The following is a 19,712-nucleotide window of genomic DNA, read 5'->3' as shown; positions in this document are numbered from 1 at the left end:
CCATATTTCTTTTCTCAAATTTCATTTTGCATTTTACATTTAGGTCCAAGAGTTAATTTTTTATATGACGTGTGAGACATAGGTTGAGAGACGTGACCAACTGCTCCAGCAGCATTTGTTAAAAATGCTATCTTTCCTGGGGTGCCTGGGTGGCTCAGTTGTTAAGCATCTGCCTTCGGCTTGGGTTGTGGGATCAAGCCCCGCATTAGGCTCCCTGCTCAGCAGGAAGCCTGCTTCTCCCTCTCTCCCTGCTTGTGTTCCCTCTCTCGCTGTGTCTCTGTCAAATAAATAAATAAAATCTTAAAAAAAAAAAAAATGCTACCTTTCCTCCGTTGATCTGCTTTTACATCTTTGTCATAAATTAGTTGGGCATTTTTGTTTGGTCTAAATCTGAATTCTCTATTCTGTCCCAGTGATATATGTGACTATCCTCAATGCCATACAGTCTTGATCACTGTAGCTATATACAAAGTCCTGAAATAAGGTAGACTGATTCTTCTCACTTTTTAAAAAAACTGTTGGGTGCCTGGGTGGCTCAGTCAGTTGAGTGACTGCCTTCGGCTCAGGTCATGATCCCAGGGTCCTGGGATCGAGTCCCACATCGGGCTCCTTGCTCTGCGGGGAGCCTGCTTCTCCCTCTCCCACTCCCCCTGCTTGTGTTCCCTCTCTCGCTGTGTCTCTCTCTATCAAATAAATAAATAAAATCTTTAAAAAAAACCCAAAAAACTGTTAACTATTCCAGTTCCTTTGCTTTTCCATCTAAATTTTAGAATAGTCTTGTCTATATCTACAAAAGATCTTGCTGGGATATTGACAGGAATTGAGTTAACCTGTGTATCAATTTGAAGAACTGACATCTTTGCTACTGAGTCTTCCAATCCAAAGACACTGTAGGTCTATTTATTTAGATCTTCTTTGATATCTTTCATTAGCATTTTGTGTTTTTTAGTATACAAATCTAACAAGTTTTGTTAGATTTTCAACTTAAGTATTTCAGTTTTTGTGAGTGAGTGTAAATGCTATTGTATCTGTAACTTCGGTGTTCACATGCTCATTGCTAGTACACAGAAATACAAATGATTTTTTTCTTCATGGTCCATTCATCTGTATTTTTTTGTATAAAAATATTTTTAAATGGAAATATATACTTATATGCTTAAAATTGCTACATAAACAAGAATTCCAAAAATGCAAAGTCCTTTGCATAAAGTTCTCTCTGACCATTTGTTCATTATAAAGAGCCAAGATTGTCTTAGGCAGTTTTCCTCCATTTCTGAAGGATGGCCATCCGGTTTGTTCCCAGTGGCCAGGAATGTTCTCCATTCCCCCTCCTTATTCTCAAGGACTAAAGCTGTCTTAATTCTTCTTCAATGAGACTTGGCGTCAGAGCAGTCTTAGGGAAGAGAAATTAAGAGCAGTAATATGTTATCTCTTTTCTTCAATGACTTTGAATTGCCCTTCTCAAAACATCCTTGGCTTACCCTGGCTTGGCTTTTTCCTCTGCTGCCTTGGTCTGAATTTACCCAATCTTGTTTCCTGGTGCCTAATTTCTGTTTTATAACCTAGATTCTTTTTTTTTCCCCCATCATAAGTGTGCTTTTTAATCCCCATCACCTGTTTCACCCATTCCCCCACCTGCCTCCCCTGTGGTAACTGTCAGCTTGTTCTCTATAGTTCAGAGTTTGTTTCTTGGTTTCTCTTTTTTACCTTTGCTCATTTGTATTGTTTTTTAAATTCCACATATGAGTGAGATCATACAGTATTTGTCTTTCTCTGACTTATTTCCCTTAGCATTATACTCTCTAAATCCATTGATGTCATTGCAAATGGCAAGATTTCATTCTATGACTGAATAATATTCCATTGTATAAGTGTACCATATCTTCTTTATCCATTCATCTGTAGATGGACACTTGGGCTGCATCCATATCTTGGGTATTGTAAATAATGCTGCTATAAACATAGGGTCTCATGTATCCCTTTGAATTAATGTTTTCCTATTCTCTGGTTAAATACCCAGTAGTGTGATTACTGGATCATAGGATAGTCCTATTTTTAATTTTTTGAGGGATCTCCATACTGTTTTTCACAGTGGTTGCACCAGTTTGCATTCCAGTTTGCATTCCCACCAACACTGCACTATGGTTCCTTTTTTTCCACATCCTCACCGACACTTGTTTCTTGTGTTTTTGATTTTAGCCATTCTGACAGGTGTGAGGTGATACTCACTGTAATTCTGATTTGCATTTCCCTAATGATGAGTGATGTTGAGGAAATACAATTGATTTTTATGTTTATCTTATATCTTGTGACTTGCTGAACTTACTTCTTAGTTCTAGAAGTTTTGTGGATTCCTTGGGATTCTCTGTGGAGACATATCATTTGCAAATAGAGGTTATTTACTTCTTCCTTTTAGATCGGTGTGCTTTTTATTTTTCTTGCTTTATTGAACTGGCTAGAACTTCTAGCACTGACCGTGAACTTAGCTAGTTCTTGATCTTCAGAGGAAGTACTGTCTTTCACCATTAAATATAATGTTAGCTTGTAAGTTTTCTGTATATGTTCTTAAGTTATTTTTCTGAACGTTTTTTTCAAATAATGAAAGGGTGTTGAATTTTGTCAAACGCTTTTTCTCTATTAATTTGATCATGTAGGTTTTTTCTTTAGTTTTTTAATATGTTAGATTATATTAATTTTGGAATACTGAGTCAGCCTTGCATCCCTGGAATAAACCCTACTTGGTTATGGTATATAAATATACATATATATTTACATACACACACATACATACACACATTTGAATATATATGTATATATATACACACACATCTGAATTCACTCTGCTAGTATTTTGTTCAGAATTTTTTTTAAAAGATTTTATTTATTTGACAGAGAGAGAGAGCACAAGCAGGGGGGAGTAGCAGAGGGAGAGGGAGAAGGAGGCTCTCCGCTGAGCAGGGAGCCTGATGCAGGGCTCGATCCCAGGACCCTGGGATCATGACCTGAGTCAAAGGTAGTCGCTTAACCAACTAAGCCACCCAGGCGCTCCTTGTTAAGAATTTTTATGTTTATATTCATGAGGGGGTATTGGCCTGTTGGCCTGTAGTTTTTGTTTTTGTACTATGTTTGTCTGGTTTTGGTATCAGAGTGATACTAGCTTCAATTCCTTCTATTTTCTGGAGAGATTGTGTAGAACTGGTGTTATTTCTTTAAACATTAGAACTCTCCAGTGAAACCATCTGGGCCTGGAGACTTCTTTTTTAGGAGTTTTAAAATTACAAAGTCAATCTCCTTAACAGAGACCTATTCAAATTATTTCATATTGGGTTAGATGTGGTAGGTTTTGGAGCAAGCAGTTTATTTTGTATAAGCTGTCAAATTTACATGTGTTTAGTTGCTTATAGCGTGCCCTTATCCTTTTGATGCCTGCAGGATCTGTAGTAGCATCCCTTGTTTCAGTCCTAATACTGACCATTGTGTCTTCTATTTTTCTAGTTCACGGATTCTTTCCTCTGTCCCATCTGGTCTACTGCTAAGCCCATCCACTGATTTTATTTTTTTATGGTCTAACTTCAAAATTTTCTACTTGGTTCTTTCAATCTGCTATTTATTTGAGGAGACTTTTCTATGTTTTTGCTGAGATGTTCTATTTTTTTCATCTGTTTCAAGTGTGTTTGTAATTATTGAAGCATTTCTATGGTGATTGCTTTAAAATATATCAGATAATTCTAAAACCTGCCAACTAAATGTTGACATCTATTGTCTTTTCTCATTTGAGATCTCCCTGGTTCTTGGTATGATGAGTCATTTTAAATTGAAATCTGGATATCTGGAGTATGTTATGAGACTCTGGATCTTACTAAACCTTTAACTTTAGGTGGCTTTTTCTGACACTCCTCTAGAGGAAGGGGGAGGTACCACCTTATTACTGTCAGATGGAGAAGTCCAGGTTCCCTACTCAGTCTTCATTTTAATACCCAAGGGGAAGTGGGGATTCCTCATTATTCCTTAACAGGGCTGGGAGTTCTGACTCCCCACTAGGCCTTCACTGATACTGCCCTCCGGCTGGTGCAGTAGGAATACCTCATTACCATTCCCCATATAGTGTCCACTGACACCATGGAGGGGGGCCTCAATACTACATGATGATGAAAGTTCTGACTCTCCACAAGGCCTCCTTTAATACCACCCTCGTGGGGAAGGGAAGAAATATCTTTTACCGCCAGGTGGGATAAAAGTCCACGCTCCCTCTGTGGTTTCTACTAACACAGCAAAAGAGAGGGCCTTGATACTGCCTGGTTGAGATGAAAGTTTTGCCTCCCTATTTAGCTCCTGATACCATATAGGTTGCGTGATCTCATTACAACCTGGTAAGGGTGGCAGTCTAGCCTTCCCACTTGGGTTTTTGCTCACATGGGTGAAGGTGGGGCTGCAGTTTCTTCCGTAGTGTTTGGTTAAAGTAGGAGTGATTATAGTCTTATACATTTTGTCTTGCTATGCTTTCCCTTTACTGGTCCTCTGGCTAGAGAGAGCACGTTTGTTAAGAACTTTTTTGAATGTGCCTGTTGGCATTTTCAGGTTGCCAGCTTCTTCAGCTCAAGTTGGAATATATGAGGCAAAAACAAAACCCAAGGAACTCACCATCATGTTGTTCCTTGGGTCCCACGGTCTCTAGCCAGTCATTCTTCCTCTCTCCACCTTTTAGAGTCCTTTTTTTTTTTCTTTTTAAGTAGGCTCCACTCCTAGCATGGACCCCAACACAGGGCTTGAACTCACGACCCTGAGATCAACACCTGAGCTAAGAGTCAGATGCTTAACTGACTGAGCCACGCAGGCAACCCCAGAGTCTTATTAGGTTTGTTTTACATATAATGTCTGGGATTTTTGGTAGTGGGAAGAATAGGGAAAAATACATCTATTCCATCTTCCCAGAAATGTGACTCCTCCACTTGTTTTTCAAATAATTTTTCGATTATTGTCAATTATAATACATTAAGCATTTTTATAACTATAACCTGTTCCTTTGCAGCTGGGTTCTGATCTGTCATTCCACCAAAACAGAACATTACATTGTGCAGTCAGTCACTCTACACTTTAGCATTTGTATTTTCTGGATTCTCTCCCTTTAAAATAAAACTACTCAATGAATTGGACACATTTCCACTACCCTTCCTTCAGTAGCTATGATTGGTTTGGATCTGAACAAATTTGATGGAAAGATTAGGTAAATATATCAATTCTTAAGACAGTCATGGTAATGCTTTATTTATTTATTTATTTTAATGATCACAAAAGAATTTATTCATGTATTTATTTTGTTTCAAATTTTTATTTAAATTCCATTTAGTTAACATATAGTGTAATATTAGTTTCAGGAGTAGAATTTAGTGATTCATCACTTACATACAACACCCAGTGCTCATCACAAGTGCCCTCCTTAATACCCATCACCCATCTAGCCCATCCCCCGCCCACCCTCCCTCTAGCAACCCTCCATTTGTTCTCTATAGTTAAGACTCTGTTTTATGGTTTGCTTCCCTCTCTCTTTTTCTTCCCCCATGTTTTCTTCCCCCATCTATTTTCTTCTTTAATTACACATATGAATGAAATCATAATGTATTTTTCTTTCTATGACTTTTTTCACTTAGCATAACATTCTCTAGCTCCATCCATATCATTGTAAATGGCAAGATTTCATTCTTTTTATGCCTGAGTAATATTCCATTGCATATATATACCACATCACCTTTATTCATCAGTTGATGGAAACTTGGGCTCTTCCCATAATTTTTGAGATATTTTTGATTACTGATTCAATTTCTTTGCTGGTTTATCAGTCTTGAACTTCAAGAAAACTTGAACAAGTTTTCTATTTCTTCATGTTTCAGTTTTGGTAGTTTATATGTTTGTAGGAATTTATCCATTTCTTCCAGATTGCCCAATCTGTTAGCATATAATTTTTCATAATATTCTCCTATAATTGTTTGTATTTTTGTGGTGCTGGTTGTGATCTCTCCGCCCTCATTTGTGATTTTATTTATTTGGGTCCTTTCTTTTTTCTTTTGATAAGTCTGGCTAGGGGTTTGTCAATTTTATTAATTCTTTCAAAGAACCAGCTCCTGGGTTCATTCATCTGTTCTACTGTTGTGTATATGTGTCTGTATCATTCATTTCTGCGCTAACCTTTATTATTTCCCTTCTTCTGCTGGCTTTAGGCTTCATTTGTTGTTCTTCCACTAGCTCCTTTAGGTGTGAGGTTAGGTTGCATATTTGAGATTTTTCTTGCTTCCTGAGGTAGGCTTGTATTGCTATATACTTCCCTCTTATGACTGCTTTTGCTGCATCCCAAAAGTTTTGGACCATTGTGTTTTCATTATCATTTGTTTCCATGTATTTTTAAAAAATTTCTTCTTTAATTTCCTGGTTGACCCATTAATTTTTTTGTAGGATGTTCTTTAACTTTCATGTCTTTGTGGTCTTCCCAAAAATTTTCATGTGGTTGACTTCAAGTTACATAGCATTATGGTCGGAAAATATGCATGGTATGATCTCAATCATTTTGTACTTGTTGAGGTCTGACTTGTGACCTAGTATGTGATCTATTCTGGAAAATGTCCCATGTGCACTCGATAAGAATGTGTATTCTGCTGCTTTAGGATGAAATGTTCTGAACGTATCTTTAAGTCCATCTGGTCCAGTGTGTCATTCAAAGCCATTGTTTCCTTGTTGATTTTGCCTAGATGATCTCTCTGTTAATGTAAGTAAGGTGTTAAAGTCCTCTACTATTATTGTATTATTATCAATGAATTCCTTTATGTTTGTTATTCATATTTGGGTGCTCCCAAATTGGGAACATAAATATTAAAATTGTTAGGTCTTCTTGCTGGATGGATCTTTTTATTATGATATAGTGCCCTTCTTCATCTCTTGTTACAGTCTTCAGTTTAAAATCTAGTTTGTCTGATATAAGTACTCCTACTCTGGCTTTCTTTTGATGTCCATTAGCATGACAAATGGTTCTCTATCCCCTCACTTTCAATCTGCTGGTGTCTTTAGGTCTAAAATAAGTCTCTTGTAGGCAGCATATAGATGGGTCTTGTTGGGGTTTTTTTCCCCCCATTCGGACACCCTATGTCTTCTGATTGGTGCATTTAGTCCATTTACATTCAGAGTGATTATTGATATATATGAATTTAGTGCCATTTTATTACTTGTTCTGTCATTTCTGGAGATTTTCTGTTTCTCTCTAGTCTTTGAAGCTTTTGGTCTTTCTTTCCCACTCAAAAAGGCCCCTTTAATATTTCTTGCAGGCCTGGTTTAGTGGTCATGAACTCCCTTAGTTTTTGTTTGTCTGGGAAACTCTTTATCTCTCCTATGCTGGATGACAGCCTTGCTGGATAGAGTATTCTTATCTGCATATTTTTGCCATTCAGCACGTTGAATACATCATGCCACTCTCTTGTGGCCTGCCAAGTTTCTGTGGATAGATCTGCTCTTAACCTCATTTGTCTTCCCTTGTAAGTTCAGGACTTCTTTTGTCTTGCTGCTCTTAGGATTTTTTCTTTATATTTTGCAGATTTAACTTCTACGTTGTGGCCTCTTTGCCTCTAGTTGTGCAGTTTGTTCTGTCAGTCCTCAGATCAATTTCTTGGGTATTCAGAATGATTTGATATTTATCTAGCTGTGTTCAAGGGAAGAGGCAAGCCTAGGGTCCTCCTACTATTCTGCCATCTTAGCTTCTCCCAGGTAATGTTTTAAAATATTCATTTTCAAAGAGGCCTTAAGATTAGTAATAGAGAAGGATGTCTAATAGTTCAAGATTTTTACCAAAGCCAGCCTAGCACTATCTAGATTTCTAACCACTTGTTTCTTCCAATTTCAAAATTTCTTTCTAATTTGGGGTTTAAATAATTTATTAGCTAAGGCCCATCTACATATCTCATAAGGCACTGGTAGAAACAGACATTTTGAGTAATTACCTACATCTTACCTGAAGCACTCTGATTCTCCTATACTATATTCAGATATCTGACCAAAAATTATTGGTTACCACTTTCCCTACCCCATTATGTGCCAGACACTATGCTAAGGTTTAGAAATACTGACATGAACACCATCAACACTGTCCTCCTCCTACATGCTTGTGAAGCTTCCTGAGGCAGTGCTATTCGAAAGCAATGCTTCTCAGACTTTTCTACCATGTAACCCAAGTATTCAGAAGCCTAGAGAACTCAAGGTAGAAAACAGTCTACTCAGTCTTCTGATTTATCCTTCAAATTCAGAGAGATATTGCTAGCCATGATATATCCACATTTGATTTAATTAAAAAACATTTCCCCTAAGAAATATGTTTGAATAAAATTGAATGTAATAATTTTATGCAACATAAAAGGAAGATATGTAACATTTCTACTGTGACTTATATACCCCAACCACATCTAGACCCCAGTATGAGAATCACTTTACTAAAGGAACAGCTGTCCAACATACTATATAAGATAGCAACCATACCTCTACCTCTCTTGGTATCCCTGGCATACTTTTGTCTTAATTTTCTTCATAGCACTTATTATAAACTGAACTTTTACATGTTTAAATGATTACTGTCTGACTCTTCCCCACTAGAGTATCAGCACAACTATTCAGTTCACTACTCTGTTCCCAGTACCTAGAACAGTGCTTAACATAATTGGCTTTCAGTAAACATTTGTTGAATAATTATTGAATAAGCAAACGAGAATCATAGCAATCCTCACTTTTATTTCTTATATAAGAAATCAAACTCCTTTATCATTATATATCTTCAGAATGTCCTTCTATGATGATAAAATACGAAATCTTTTAAAAGAACCTATTTCAGCTTTCTTACCCCTCCCCTTTTTTTAAAGATTTATTTATCTCTGGGGCACCTCGGTGGCTCAGGTGGTTAAGTGACCTGCTCTTGATTTAGGCTCAGGTCATGATCTCAGAGTCCTGGGATCGAGCCCCATGTCAGAGTCTGCACTCACTGCAGAGTGGGCTTGTTCCTCTCCCCCGCCCTTTGTTCCTCTCCCCACTTGCACTCTCTCATATAAATAAAATTTAATTAAACAGTAATTTAAAGATTAATTTATTTGAGAGAGAGAGAGAGTGCACAAGCAGGGGGAAGGGGCAGAGAGAGAGAGAGAAAATCCCAAACACACTCCCTACTGAGTGTGGAGCTCGATGAGGGGCTGGATCTCACCACCCTGAGATCATGACAAGCTGAAATCAAGAGTTGAATGGGTAACTGACTGAGCCACCCAGGTGCCCCAGCTTTCCTACTCCTGACAAAGATTTTGTTCTAACATGTAGCCAACTTAAATTTCTACTCTAAGAGAGCTTCAAATTTTTATCCCCTTTTTAAAGGTTCCCTATGTTTCAGTTAGCCTAAGTTTTAAATACTCCCTTGAAGTTTTATAAATTCTTCGCCTAATATTCAGCTGGGAAAAGGAGTGGGAAGAAAGGAAGTAAAATATAGGCAGAAGTAGTTGATGACTGGATGAGTGCTGAGAAAGAAAGAGATGACATTGGAGATGATACCATCAGTTTTGCTAATGAAATCACTGAAGGTTGATCACCAAGCTAACTAGAGAGTTACCCCTTTCCCAGGTCTCGGTTACTTAAGTACACAAATTAAGACTGTGTGCTTACTTTGGATCACTCAGTTGGGAATCTTTAGACCTGCTCAGTCCAAATCAATAGCCACTAGCACAGGGGGTCTCTGACACTTGAAATGTGGCTAGAGTGAAGACCTGAACTCTAAATTTTATTTAATTTTTATTCAAATGTAAAAGCTGAAGCAACACTAACCACATTTATTGTTTGGGTAGAACTACATTTCACTGGTGCATCACATAAATTATTATCGTATTTAGTAGTATGCGTTACATCTTAGGTTTTTTTTACCTAGCTATCAAAAATTTTAAATTACACACATGGCTTGCATCATATTTCTATTGGACAGCACTGCTCTGCAACAGTGGTCCTCAACTGGGGACCATTTTGTCCCCCAAGGAACATCTGTCAACATCTAGAAACATTTTTGGTTGTCACAACTTGGGAGTGCTATTGGCATCCAGTGGACAGAGACCAAGGATGATACTAAACATTCTACAACACACAAAATAACTTTGCTTTGGAAACAAAATATACCTAAATACCACCACCACCGCTACCTCAGTTCTTTTATCAGAATACAACAGAGAAAAGCACTCATTACATATGTCAAGCACCTATTACATAAGGAAGTAATGAGGGACGACAGGATGGCTGATGTTTAGATAAAAGCTTTTGTGGAAGAGGAAGAATTTATGATCATAGAAGAAGGCTCGTATGATTTTAAAAGGCAAAAACAGAAGGATGAGGAATAAATTCTCTTTTATTGTTAGAATAAAGGAAAAAACTACTATCAACAAAATGCACATGAAAAGGAATTAGAAGTCTCAGGCTAGTCAGGACCAGAAACTTCTGCAACAATTTAGGGAAAGAGGTCTTGAGGCCTTAAGCTAAGTATACTGCAGCTCAGAAAGAACAGATGGAATAATTATCCCTTAATATTTTGAAAGCAATTTTTTCTTTAAACATCCTAATCATATATAGCGTATAAACTATTTCAAGAATGATAAATGAGCATTATAATGTGCTTAAATAAAAATAAAGTAGATCACCACTTTTTTCATTATTAATCAGTAGTCCCAAATTAGATTAGACCAAGTCTCAAGCTAAGGCTGAAAAAAGCTTTTAGGCAGACAACATTACCTTTCTGTGTCAAGCGCCTCCTCATTTTTCATCCATCTAATGGTTGGAGTAGGAAGTCCTGAAGCAACACACGGCAACACTGCACTCTGACCAATGACTCTGACTAAGGAAGAAGGCTCTTTCAAAAATACCAAGTTTGAAGTGAATTCAGGATCTAAAAAATTAAAAAACAAAAGACATTAATTACGAAAGCACTTTACTACTTTAATGATGAGGAATGGCAAATTCCTATTCAGTCTGTGTGGCTTTATTATTTTATTTTTTTAAGTAGACTCCATGCCCAGTGTGGGGCTTGAACTCATGACCCCAAGATCAAAAGATGCATGCTTTACCAGCTGAGCCAGCCAGGCGCCCTATGTGGCTTTACATAACAAAATATTTTAAGCAAAAGTGACACAAGAACCGCCCATTTAAATTAGCAAACATTTCCAGGTGCCTGGGTGGCTCAGTTGGTTAAGTGTCTGACTCTTGATTTCGGCTCAGGTCATGATCTCAGGGTCATGAAATCGAGCCCTGCTTTGGGCTCCATGCTCAGCAGGGAGTCTGCTTGAGATTCTTTTTCTCCCTCTCCCTGTGCCCCGCCCCCAAAATAAATATATAAATCTTAAAAAAATAAATTAGCAAACATTTCCTTAATCACTTTGATGTGTAAAGCACTGTGCTAGGCTCTCTGGGGACCTTAAGGATGTAGAAGTTGTAGCTCCGAACTTCAAGGTGCTTACTAGTCAACTGAGGGATATTTGACAAGAATCCCCTTCACATCAAAAGACTGAATAAAGTAAATGTTTCATGAGTGGCACAAAGAGAGAAAAGACTGAGCAAGCTCAGGACCCTTAACAGCATCCTCTCCATTCATAGGGATATCGTAAGAGGTTTCCTTTACATCCCTACATCTGTGTGTTACTTCTAAAAATCTTTCTGAGTTTCATCTCTTTAACTCATTCACTTAGTCTGTCAATCCCTTGATTTTTATAATGGTACGACTGTTAGGCTGCTCCTGTGTGTTCACTTTATACAGCTGCCCTCTTATGGGTATCTGAAAAGGCCGCACTCTAATGGGTAGAAGACAGGGTTCTCTTCTTGATGGAGTGGTATTTCCAGTGTTCAGTTTTGAGAAAAAAGACTGTTCTCAGTAAAGAGATAGAACTCTTGTCCCCATACTCTCAGGAAAAGATGTTCTACAGCCTTGGTAACAACCACCAGGGCTGGCTTTAGACTTGCATAACTAATGGATGACAGTTCTATAGCCATGGTAACAAGCAAACACTGTCTATTAGATGAGTGACAGCTCACTTCAGTGAACATGCCTTTGAAAGCCAGCCAACGAGTGATAGCCTCAGGCTTTAAAAGTCAGCCATTCAGAAGTGGAATCACTTGCTTCTATAGCTGACATTAACCTGCTCCCACCTCCGCAACCAACCATAAAACATGCTTCTATGGCTGACATCAACCCACTCTTGCCTCTTAACCAACACACCAAAAATAACGTCTTCCCCAAAATTCTATACGAGAGCAGCAGTTTGCATTATTCAAGACTATGCTTAACAACTATGATTTTTCCTTAAGTAAATAAAACATTATTTTGTTTCTGTTTCAGATATTGAATGGTGGTTCATCCTCTGACACTGAAAATCTTTTTTTCCTTGGATCTGGTTTTGAGGATTTGCTTGAATGGTACCTCAGAGAAGAAATAGGACCTCTGCCATGTAAAAGCAAGTCAGGAAGTAGACTAGAAGATGCTGCAATATGGCAATAGTTTTCTTGTTTTCCCATTGGGATTTAGCTAAATTTAATCATATTTTGATAGAAACAAATAAATTTGAACAAATATTCACTGGCTTCTATGTGTCAGTTATCATTCTTGGCAGCAGACAAAATTCCCTACCCTTGTTGACCTTATATACTACTAGGGGAGAGAGACAAGAAATAAAAGACATTGTATGTCAGACAATGGATATGTTCTGAAGTAAAATTAAGGGGGAAAGAGGAAAGTACCAGGGTGGATATGAAGACTGTTGTTTTAAACAGTGGCCAAGGAAGGCTTAACAATGAAGTGATATTTGAGCAGAGAAATAAGACGGTTGTGTCAGGCAGATATCTGAGGGAAGAGGATTCCAGGCAGGGCAAATGGCAAGTAGAAAGACCGCAAAGCAAAAGAATGTCTGGAGTGTTCTGGAAACATAAGGTGGTCACAATCATAGAGTGAGGGAGAGAAGAGTACCAGATGGAAGGAGAGAGATGGTGAGGAAGGGGGCATTAAGAGTATACAAAGCCTTACAGGCCAAGGACTTTGCTCTAAGATGAGAAACCATTAGGTTTTGAGCAAAGATGTAACATGATCTAATATATATTTTATTTTATTTTATAATCTAATATACATTTTAAAAAATAACTGTGGCTGCTAAGCTGAAAATACACAGGGATAGGAATGGCAAAGGCATGGATGATGATGACAAAGAAAGAAACTGCCTTAAAAAAAAAAGTCAGTTCAAAGCCCATCAGGAACACCCTCAAGCGTCGCTGCTCCCAACACTGGGCTCACCTTGCAAGCCAATCCATAGACTAAAAATTAGCCTACAAAAAAATATAAAAAATCTGCCCAAACAATGTAAAGATGGCCCCATTATATTCATAAACTCAGGTTTGAAGGAAGAAATGTGGAATTAGGCACGCAGCAGTGGGAACAGAAGCTGAGAGGCCAGGAGGCAGCAGGAGGCTAGCATGCCTGGGATGAGCAACACGTGAGAGGAAGTTATGAGTAAGCAGAAGTTACACAGCTGAGAAAAGACACATGAAACAGAGGAGGAGAGCCACCAGGGGCAGAAAGAGTGAGAACCCACAAAGCAAGGGAAGAAGGGCCTGAGTTTACATTAAAATGGGGGAACGCTATAAAGATCCAAGAACTCTTGCCTACCAGTGTCTCCAGAGCTGCTCTATTAGTTAACACGCTGCCCAACCCTTACATGAACTACCCCGAGGGAGTCTCGGATTCTGACAAGAGATCTAACTACATCAAGTATCCCATTCCAGGGAAGGAGCAGATAGAGGCTTGACAAGACACAGACCTAGGGTGTCTTTGGCCAAAAAGAATGCCATAGATACACTTTATCGCTTCATAAATTTCTATTAATGTATTCACTAAAGAGTAAATCTTTCTGGCACATTTTCTTCTTTTCTCTGCCTATAAGAAACTGAGACTCCTTATGCTGACATTAATTTGTCACACCATATATTTAACAGTGTTTATTTAAAAAGAAAATTCTAACAACAATTTTCATCCATTAATAAACATAAAACCACAAGTCCTGATAATAAATTAATACCTGGAAGAACTTTCAATTCAGCTTCATCGCTATACTTTGGTGGCCCACCACTTTCAACTATGCAGCGATAAAGTCCCCCATCTCCTTCAGTAGCGTTGCTGATAACCAGTGTTCCACTTGGAAGTTTGATAACTCTATCATCCAGAAGAAGAGGCTGTCTGTTCTGTTCCCACCTCACAAACGGGACCAAATCTACATTAACTTCACAATTCAGAATTGCACTGTTCCCAGCATAAACTGAAGAAGGTTCTGGTTGGCTGGCAAATCTTGGAAGACCTGGACAATAAAGGAAAAGAAGAAATAAAATGTAGTTTAATGTTACTTTAAAATGTAGTGTTGGGAACCAGGAGCAAGTCAGCCCATGTGGCCATATGTACGCTGGAACCAGGGTCAAGAAGAAAGTCCATGGGTCAGGAAACTGGCTACAACAGGGATACAAGCCAAATAAGTAAATGTACTAGGGATAATTGAAGTCACATTCCTCACAGTTGGAGAAGCAAGGTACAAATATGGAAAAGCAGAAGGGTAGAATAAATCCCATGGTATTGGTAGAATTAAGGCATCAGTATAAACTTACAGTTTTATATAATTATATAGTTAAACATATATATACATATAAATGTATGTGTAAAAAAATATACATTTCATACACAGTCATTACATACATATATATCTGTACATATATGTATATGCATAAATCTCCTAGCTCTGTCCAGAGAGAGTCCAAAATCAATGCCACTTGAGTAGCAATGAGTATATATGGTGACATAATCTTGATTTCTAAATACCATTTTCCACTACAAGGAACCAATGCTCCTTAAAGAGGCTGATTCTACGACGAGAGTAAGGAAAATACAAGATAAACCTGGAACATCCTGTGACAGGAAGTAAGGAAGCATCCAAAGAACAATATGGACCTATCAAAAGGACACAGAAGTCAGACTGAAGGGAGTTTCCTCTGGCTCAATCTGGGATAATGATAATTGAGGCAGAAAAGAATGAATGGATGCTAAACTCACTGGTGAAAGGTGGATGAGGAATAGGATATATACAGAGCCTCAAATTAGCTCTTCCCAAAATACTGCTAATTAATAAAAGTATAAAATATTAACTTCACAGTGGAGAAACATAGCATAGACCATATTAACAAAGTAATAAAGGTTAACATAACCAGTAGTGAAACGAAACATCATACGCTTCCTGATAGAATGCACTAAGAAGAACGCGGCTTCATTTACTTCTGTGATATTTCTTCCCAAAATGCAAAACCTGAATCTATTCATAGGGGAAAATCAGAAAACACAAAATGAGACTAGGATAAACTAAAGAATGGTTTGAGACCAAAAGAGCCTAAACTACTAAATACAACATGTAATCCCAGACCAGAAAGGAGTGGCAGAGGGGCAAAGTTCCTGCTTTTGTTTTTTGCTATTAAGAACTTTATCGAGGGGCGCCTGGGTGGCTCAGTCGTTAAGCGTCTGCCTTCGGCTCGGGTCATGATCCCAGGGTCCTGGGACCGAGCCCCGCATCAGGCTCCCTGCTCAGCGGGAAGCCTGCTTCTCCTTCTCCCACTCCCCCTGCTTGTGTTCCTGCTCTCACTGTGTCTCTCTCTGTCAAATAAATAAATAAAATCTTTAAAAAAAAAAAAAAGAGCTTTATCGAAGCAACCAGTAAAATCAGAATGGTATCTACGGTAGTATCGTATTAAGATTGACTTCCTAAAATTGATGGATGGTTATTTAGGAGAGTATCTTTGTTTTTAGGAAATATACACAGAAGTATTTAGGTGGGGGTAATGCCTCCAACTTACCCATAATGATTTAGGAAAAAACACTGATTTGGGTATGTGCATATTGTGGGGGGTTATAAGGCAGACATAGTAAAATGTTAACAATTGGGTAATCTGAGTGAAGAGTATATGGGATTTCTTGGTTTCATTCTTGCAATAATTGTATGAGTTTGAAATTATTTCAAAATAAAATATTGACAAAAATGTAGTCATAAATACTCTGTAGATGCCACAGAATGTAGTGGTTAAGAGCCTAAGTTCTGGAGTCACATAATCTGCATGTGAATCCCAACCCCACCACTTCATGGCTGTGTGACATTAGCAAGTTACTTAACCTTGAAGTCTCAGTTTCTCCATCAGGAAAATGAGAACAATAAGAGACCTCATAGGGTGTTAAAAGGTTAATACTTAACATAAATACTTCATATATAGCATATTGCCTTGGCACATAAAAACTCAAATAGTAGGGGTGCCTAGGTGGCACAGTTGGCTAAGCATCTCACTCTTGGTTTCGGCTCAGGTCATGATCTCAGGGTCTTGGGATCAAGCCCCACGTCAGGGTCCGCACTCAGTGCAGAGTCGGCTTGAGATTCTCTCTCCCTCTCTGCCCCTCCTGATCATGCCCCCCCCCAAATAAATAAATCTGGAAAAAAAAAATACTCAAATAGTAGCTGCTATTATCATTAACAGTAACATCTAAAAAAGTGACTCTGAGACGCTGAGAACACAGCAAACTGTTTCTTTAAAGAGTAACAAACATAGTAAATTATGAGAAATAGTTCCAGGTTTTGCAGTTTTATGATGGTGAATTATTCCATATGGAAATAACACACAAGTTGTCTAGCCTTCTTACAAATTTTTTCTTATTTTTTATATCAAGGGGATTTTTGAAGGAAAGAAAGATAAAATTAGCCATACATCTACTTTACAGAAACCAAAAAATTAGAAGAATGGAATTAACAAAGATAAACAGAGAAACTAAGAAAGTAGGAAAAAAGGAAGCTGAAATAAAACCAAGAGCTAATTCTATTTTTAAAAAGCCAAATATTCTCCCCTCCTGAGGTCTCATGAAAATGAGTAACAACATATGTGGAACTGGCAGACAAGAGATTTCTACAAGTTTCTCAACAGGGAAAGCAGACGGAGGAACTGGTGCTGACATACCATGGCAGGAAGTGCTGCAGCCTCCTGCGCTCACAAGTAGGAGGCCCGTTTGTCCTGCTGCTTTCAGAGAATTGCAGGAGAAAGGAGAGAGAGTAGGAGCGAGATGGGGGCTGGACAAACAGAGATTAACAATGTCTGTATTCAGACCACCCAATGCCTCCACCTTGAGGCACAAAACACTCCTAGCCAGGCTACAGCCAGGCAGTAAAACCAAAATTTCCGCTGTGGAGAAATGAGTGCAGAGAAGACGACTTCTCCTACCTAATTCTATGAGCTACCTACTTTGTGTTCTTTCAGAAATTCCCCTTCTTACTTGACTTGGCCAGAATCAGTTTCTATCACTCGTAACCAAAGAACACTAACCAATGTTCTTTTAAAGATTTTATTTATTTATTTGAGAGAGAGAGAGAGAGAGTATGAGGGGGGAGAGGGTCAGAGGGAGAAGCAGACTCCCCACTGAGCGGGGAGCCTGATGTGGGACTCGATCCTGGGACTCCAGGATCACGACCTGAGCTGAAGGCAGTTGCTTAACCAACTGAGCCACCCAGGCACCCCCAATGTTCTTTTAGAACTGCAATTTGGCAGAATCTTTTTGAAAAAAAAATTAGTTTTATTGAGATACAACTTATATACCATAAAGTTTATCACTTAAAGTCCACAATTCAACAGTTTTTAGGATACACATAAAGTTGTGCAACCTCACTAGAACCTAGTTGGAGAACATTTTCATCATCCTTCAAAGAAACTGTGTACTCAGTTGCAGTCACTCCCCATTCCCTGTGTTCACCCACCCAGCCCCTGTGCCCTTATCTCCCTCCCCCATCCTCAGCCCTAGAAAACCACCAATCTACTTCTTGGCACCCTATATTTGCTTCTTCCGGACATTTCATATATATGAAGTCATATGATATGCGGCTTCTTTCACTTATCATGTTTTTCATGTTTATCCATTTGCAGTACATAGAAGAATTTCATTCCTCTTTATTGCTGAGTAACATTCCATGTGTGAATATACCACATTTTGGTTAGCCAATCATCACTTGATACATTGTTTCCACTTTTTGGTTATTACGGATAATGCTGCTATAACCACTCATGTACAAATTTTTGTAGAGATCTAACTTTTCATTTCTCTGGGGTTGATACCTAGAAATGGAATTGCTCAGTCATAAGGTTAACTTTATGGTTAAAATTTTGAGGAACAGCCAAATAGTTCAGTGCTCTTTTTAAAATTACACACACACACAAAGTATATTCTATGATCCAGCAACTAATACAATTACTAATTCCAATAATCTTTTCTATAGAGATTTATAAAAGACTGTTCATTATACTACTGCCTTTAACATTAGACAATTTTTATTTTATTTATTAGACAAATTTTATTTTATTAGACAATTTTAACCTGTTCATCAAAAAGGGAATCTTGGGATAAATCACAGTATATCTATACAATGGATATTATGCAACTATTAAAAGAACTTTTATTCATCTCTTAGCTCAGATCTTATTTCCTCCTGATACTCAGGCCATGAGTGAGTTAAATAACTCTCCTACAGAATCTTGTCTGCAGCCAAAGAATTGATTATATTGTATTGAAATTGGCTATTTACTAAGACATTAGACCAAAAAATGCTTCCTGAAGGATATGAAAATTAAAAAGAAGGATGGACAAATCCAGCAGAGTAGAAAGAGAGGAAAAAGTAGAGGACAGGCTTAATAGGCAGTGGGGAAGCCATGAGCAAAGGCCAGAGACAGAGAATAAAAGGGATTTGAAAATATTCAGTACTGGTAGAGCCTAAAATGTGTCGAAGGTGGTCCTGCTGCTTCTGATGGTAGAGGGCAGGGAGAGAGGCAGGGCAGAGTGTTAAGAAATGAAGCTGGAGAGGGGGAACTGGGTGGCTCAGTCGGTTAAGTGTCCGACTCCTGATTTCAGCTCAGGTCATGATCTCAGGGTCCTGGGATCCAGCCCCTCATCAGGCTCCGTGCTCAGCAGGGAGTCTGCTTGAGATTCTCTCCCTCTCCCTCTGCCCTTCCCCACTCCCCCTAAAATAAATAAATAAATCTTTAAAAAGGGAGGGAGGGAGGGAGGAAGCTGGAGAAGTGGAGGCCAGCTCATGAAAAGACTTAGAGGCCTGTTCAAGAGTTAGACATCTACTTGATGTTGTCACTGAAGAGCTACTGAAGGGTGAGGAGAGAGCCTGACCACTAGACTGGAAGAGGGAAAGAACGAGGCAGTGGACAGTTACAGGCAGTGTGAGGTGAGGGATGATGAGGAGTAGCCTCAGGATCACGTATAAAGAAACTAGGAAGCAGAATTCACTGGATTTGGTGAAAGGCTGTGGCAGACAGCAGAGAGGAAGGAGTCATGATTAAAGCCCAGCTTAAGAACATAAATGACAAAGAAGAGCTCACCTAAGTGACACTGTAGGGGCAGTCATAATGCTAACTTATTTATCTGCATGTTGGAGAAAGCCTGGCAAGCAGATCAGAGGAAGAAAGGAAGGGAAGGAAGAAGGGAAAGGAAAAAGGAAGGAAAGAAGGAAAAGAAGGGGGAAAAAAAAAGAAAGGAAAGGCTAATTATCAAAAGAAGTGACTTTTTTCCCTTTTTCTTTTTCCATTCTCAGTCTGTGATTATGGAATAATTACAGTAGCTT

The 19,712-nt window shown here is 38.5% G+C and overlaps 1 protein-coding gene across 3 annotated transcripts in view; it reads right to left on the bottom strand.

Annotated features, from left to right (window-relative positions):
- Positions 1-19,712, bottom strand: part of NEO1 (neogenin 1) — a 258,553-nt gene that overhangs the window by 167,944 nt on the left and 70,897 nt on the right. For all 3 annotated transcript variants that reach the window (XM_034994392.1, XM_034994393.1, XM_034994394.1), the window contains exons 3-4: positions 14,103-14,378; positions 10,780-10,933 (exon numbers count right to left, since the gene is read on the bottom strand). In XM_034994392.1, the coding sequence (XP_034850283.1) occupies positions 10,780-10,933; positions 14,103-14,378 (430 nt within the window). The remainder of the gene's footprint in view (positions 1-10,779; positions 10,934-14,102; positions 14,379-19,712) is intronic.

This window comes from Mirounga leonina, unplaced genomic scaffold (genome assembly GCF_011800145.1).
Source record: "Mirounga leonina isolate KUSES-001 unplaced genomic scaffold, KU_Mleo_1.0 Mir_91, whole genome shotgun sequence".
Classification (NCBI taxonomy): Eukaryota; Metazoa; Chordata; class Mammalia; order Carnivora; family Phocidae; genus Mirounga; species Mirounga leonina.
The sequence above is the reverse complement of the archived record's forward strand: the minus strand, read 5'-3'. Positions and strand labels throughout refer to the sequence as shown.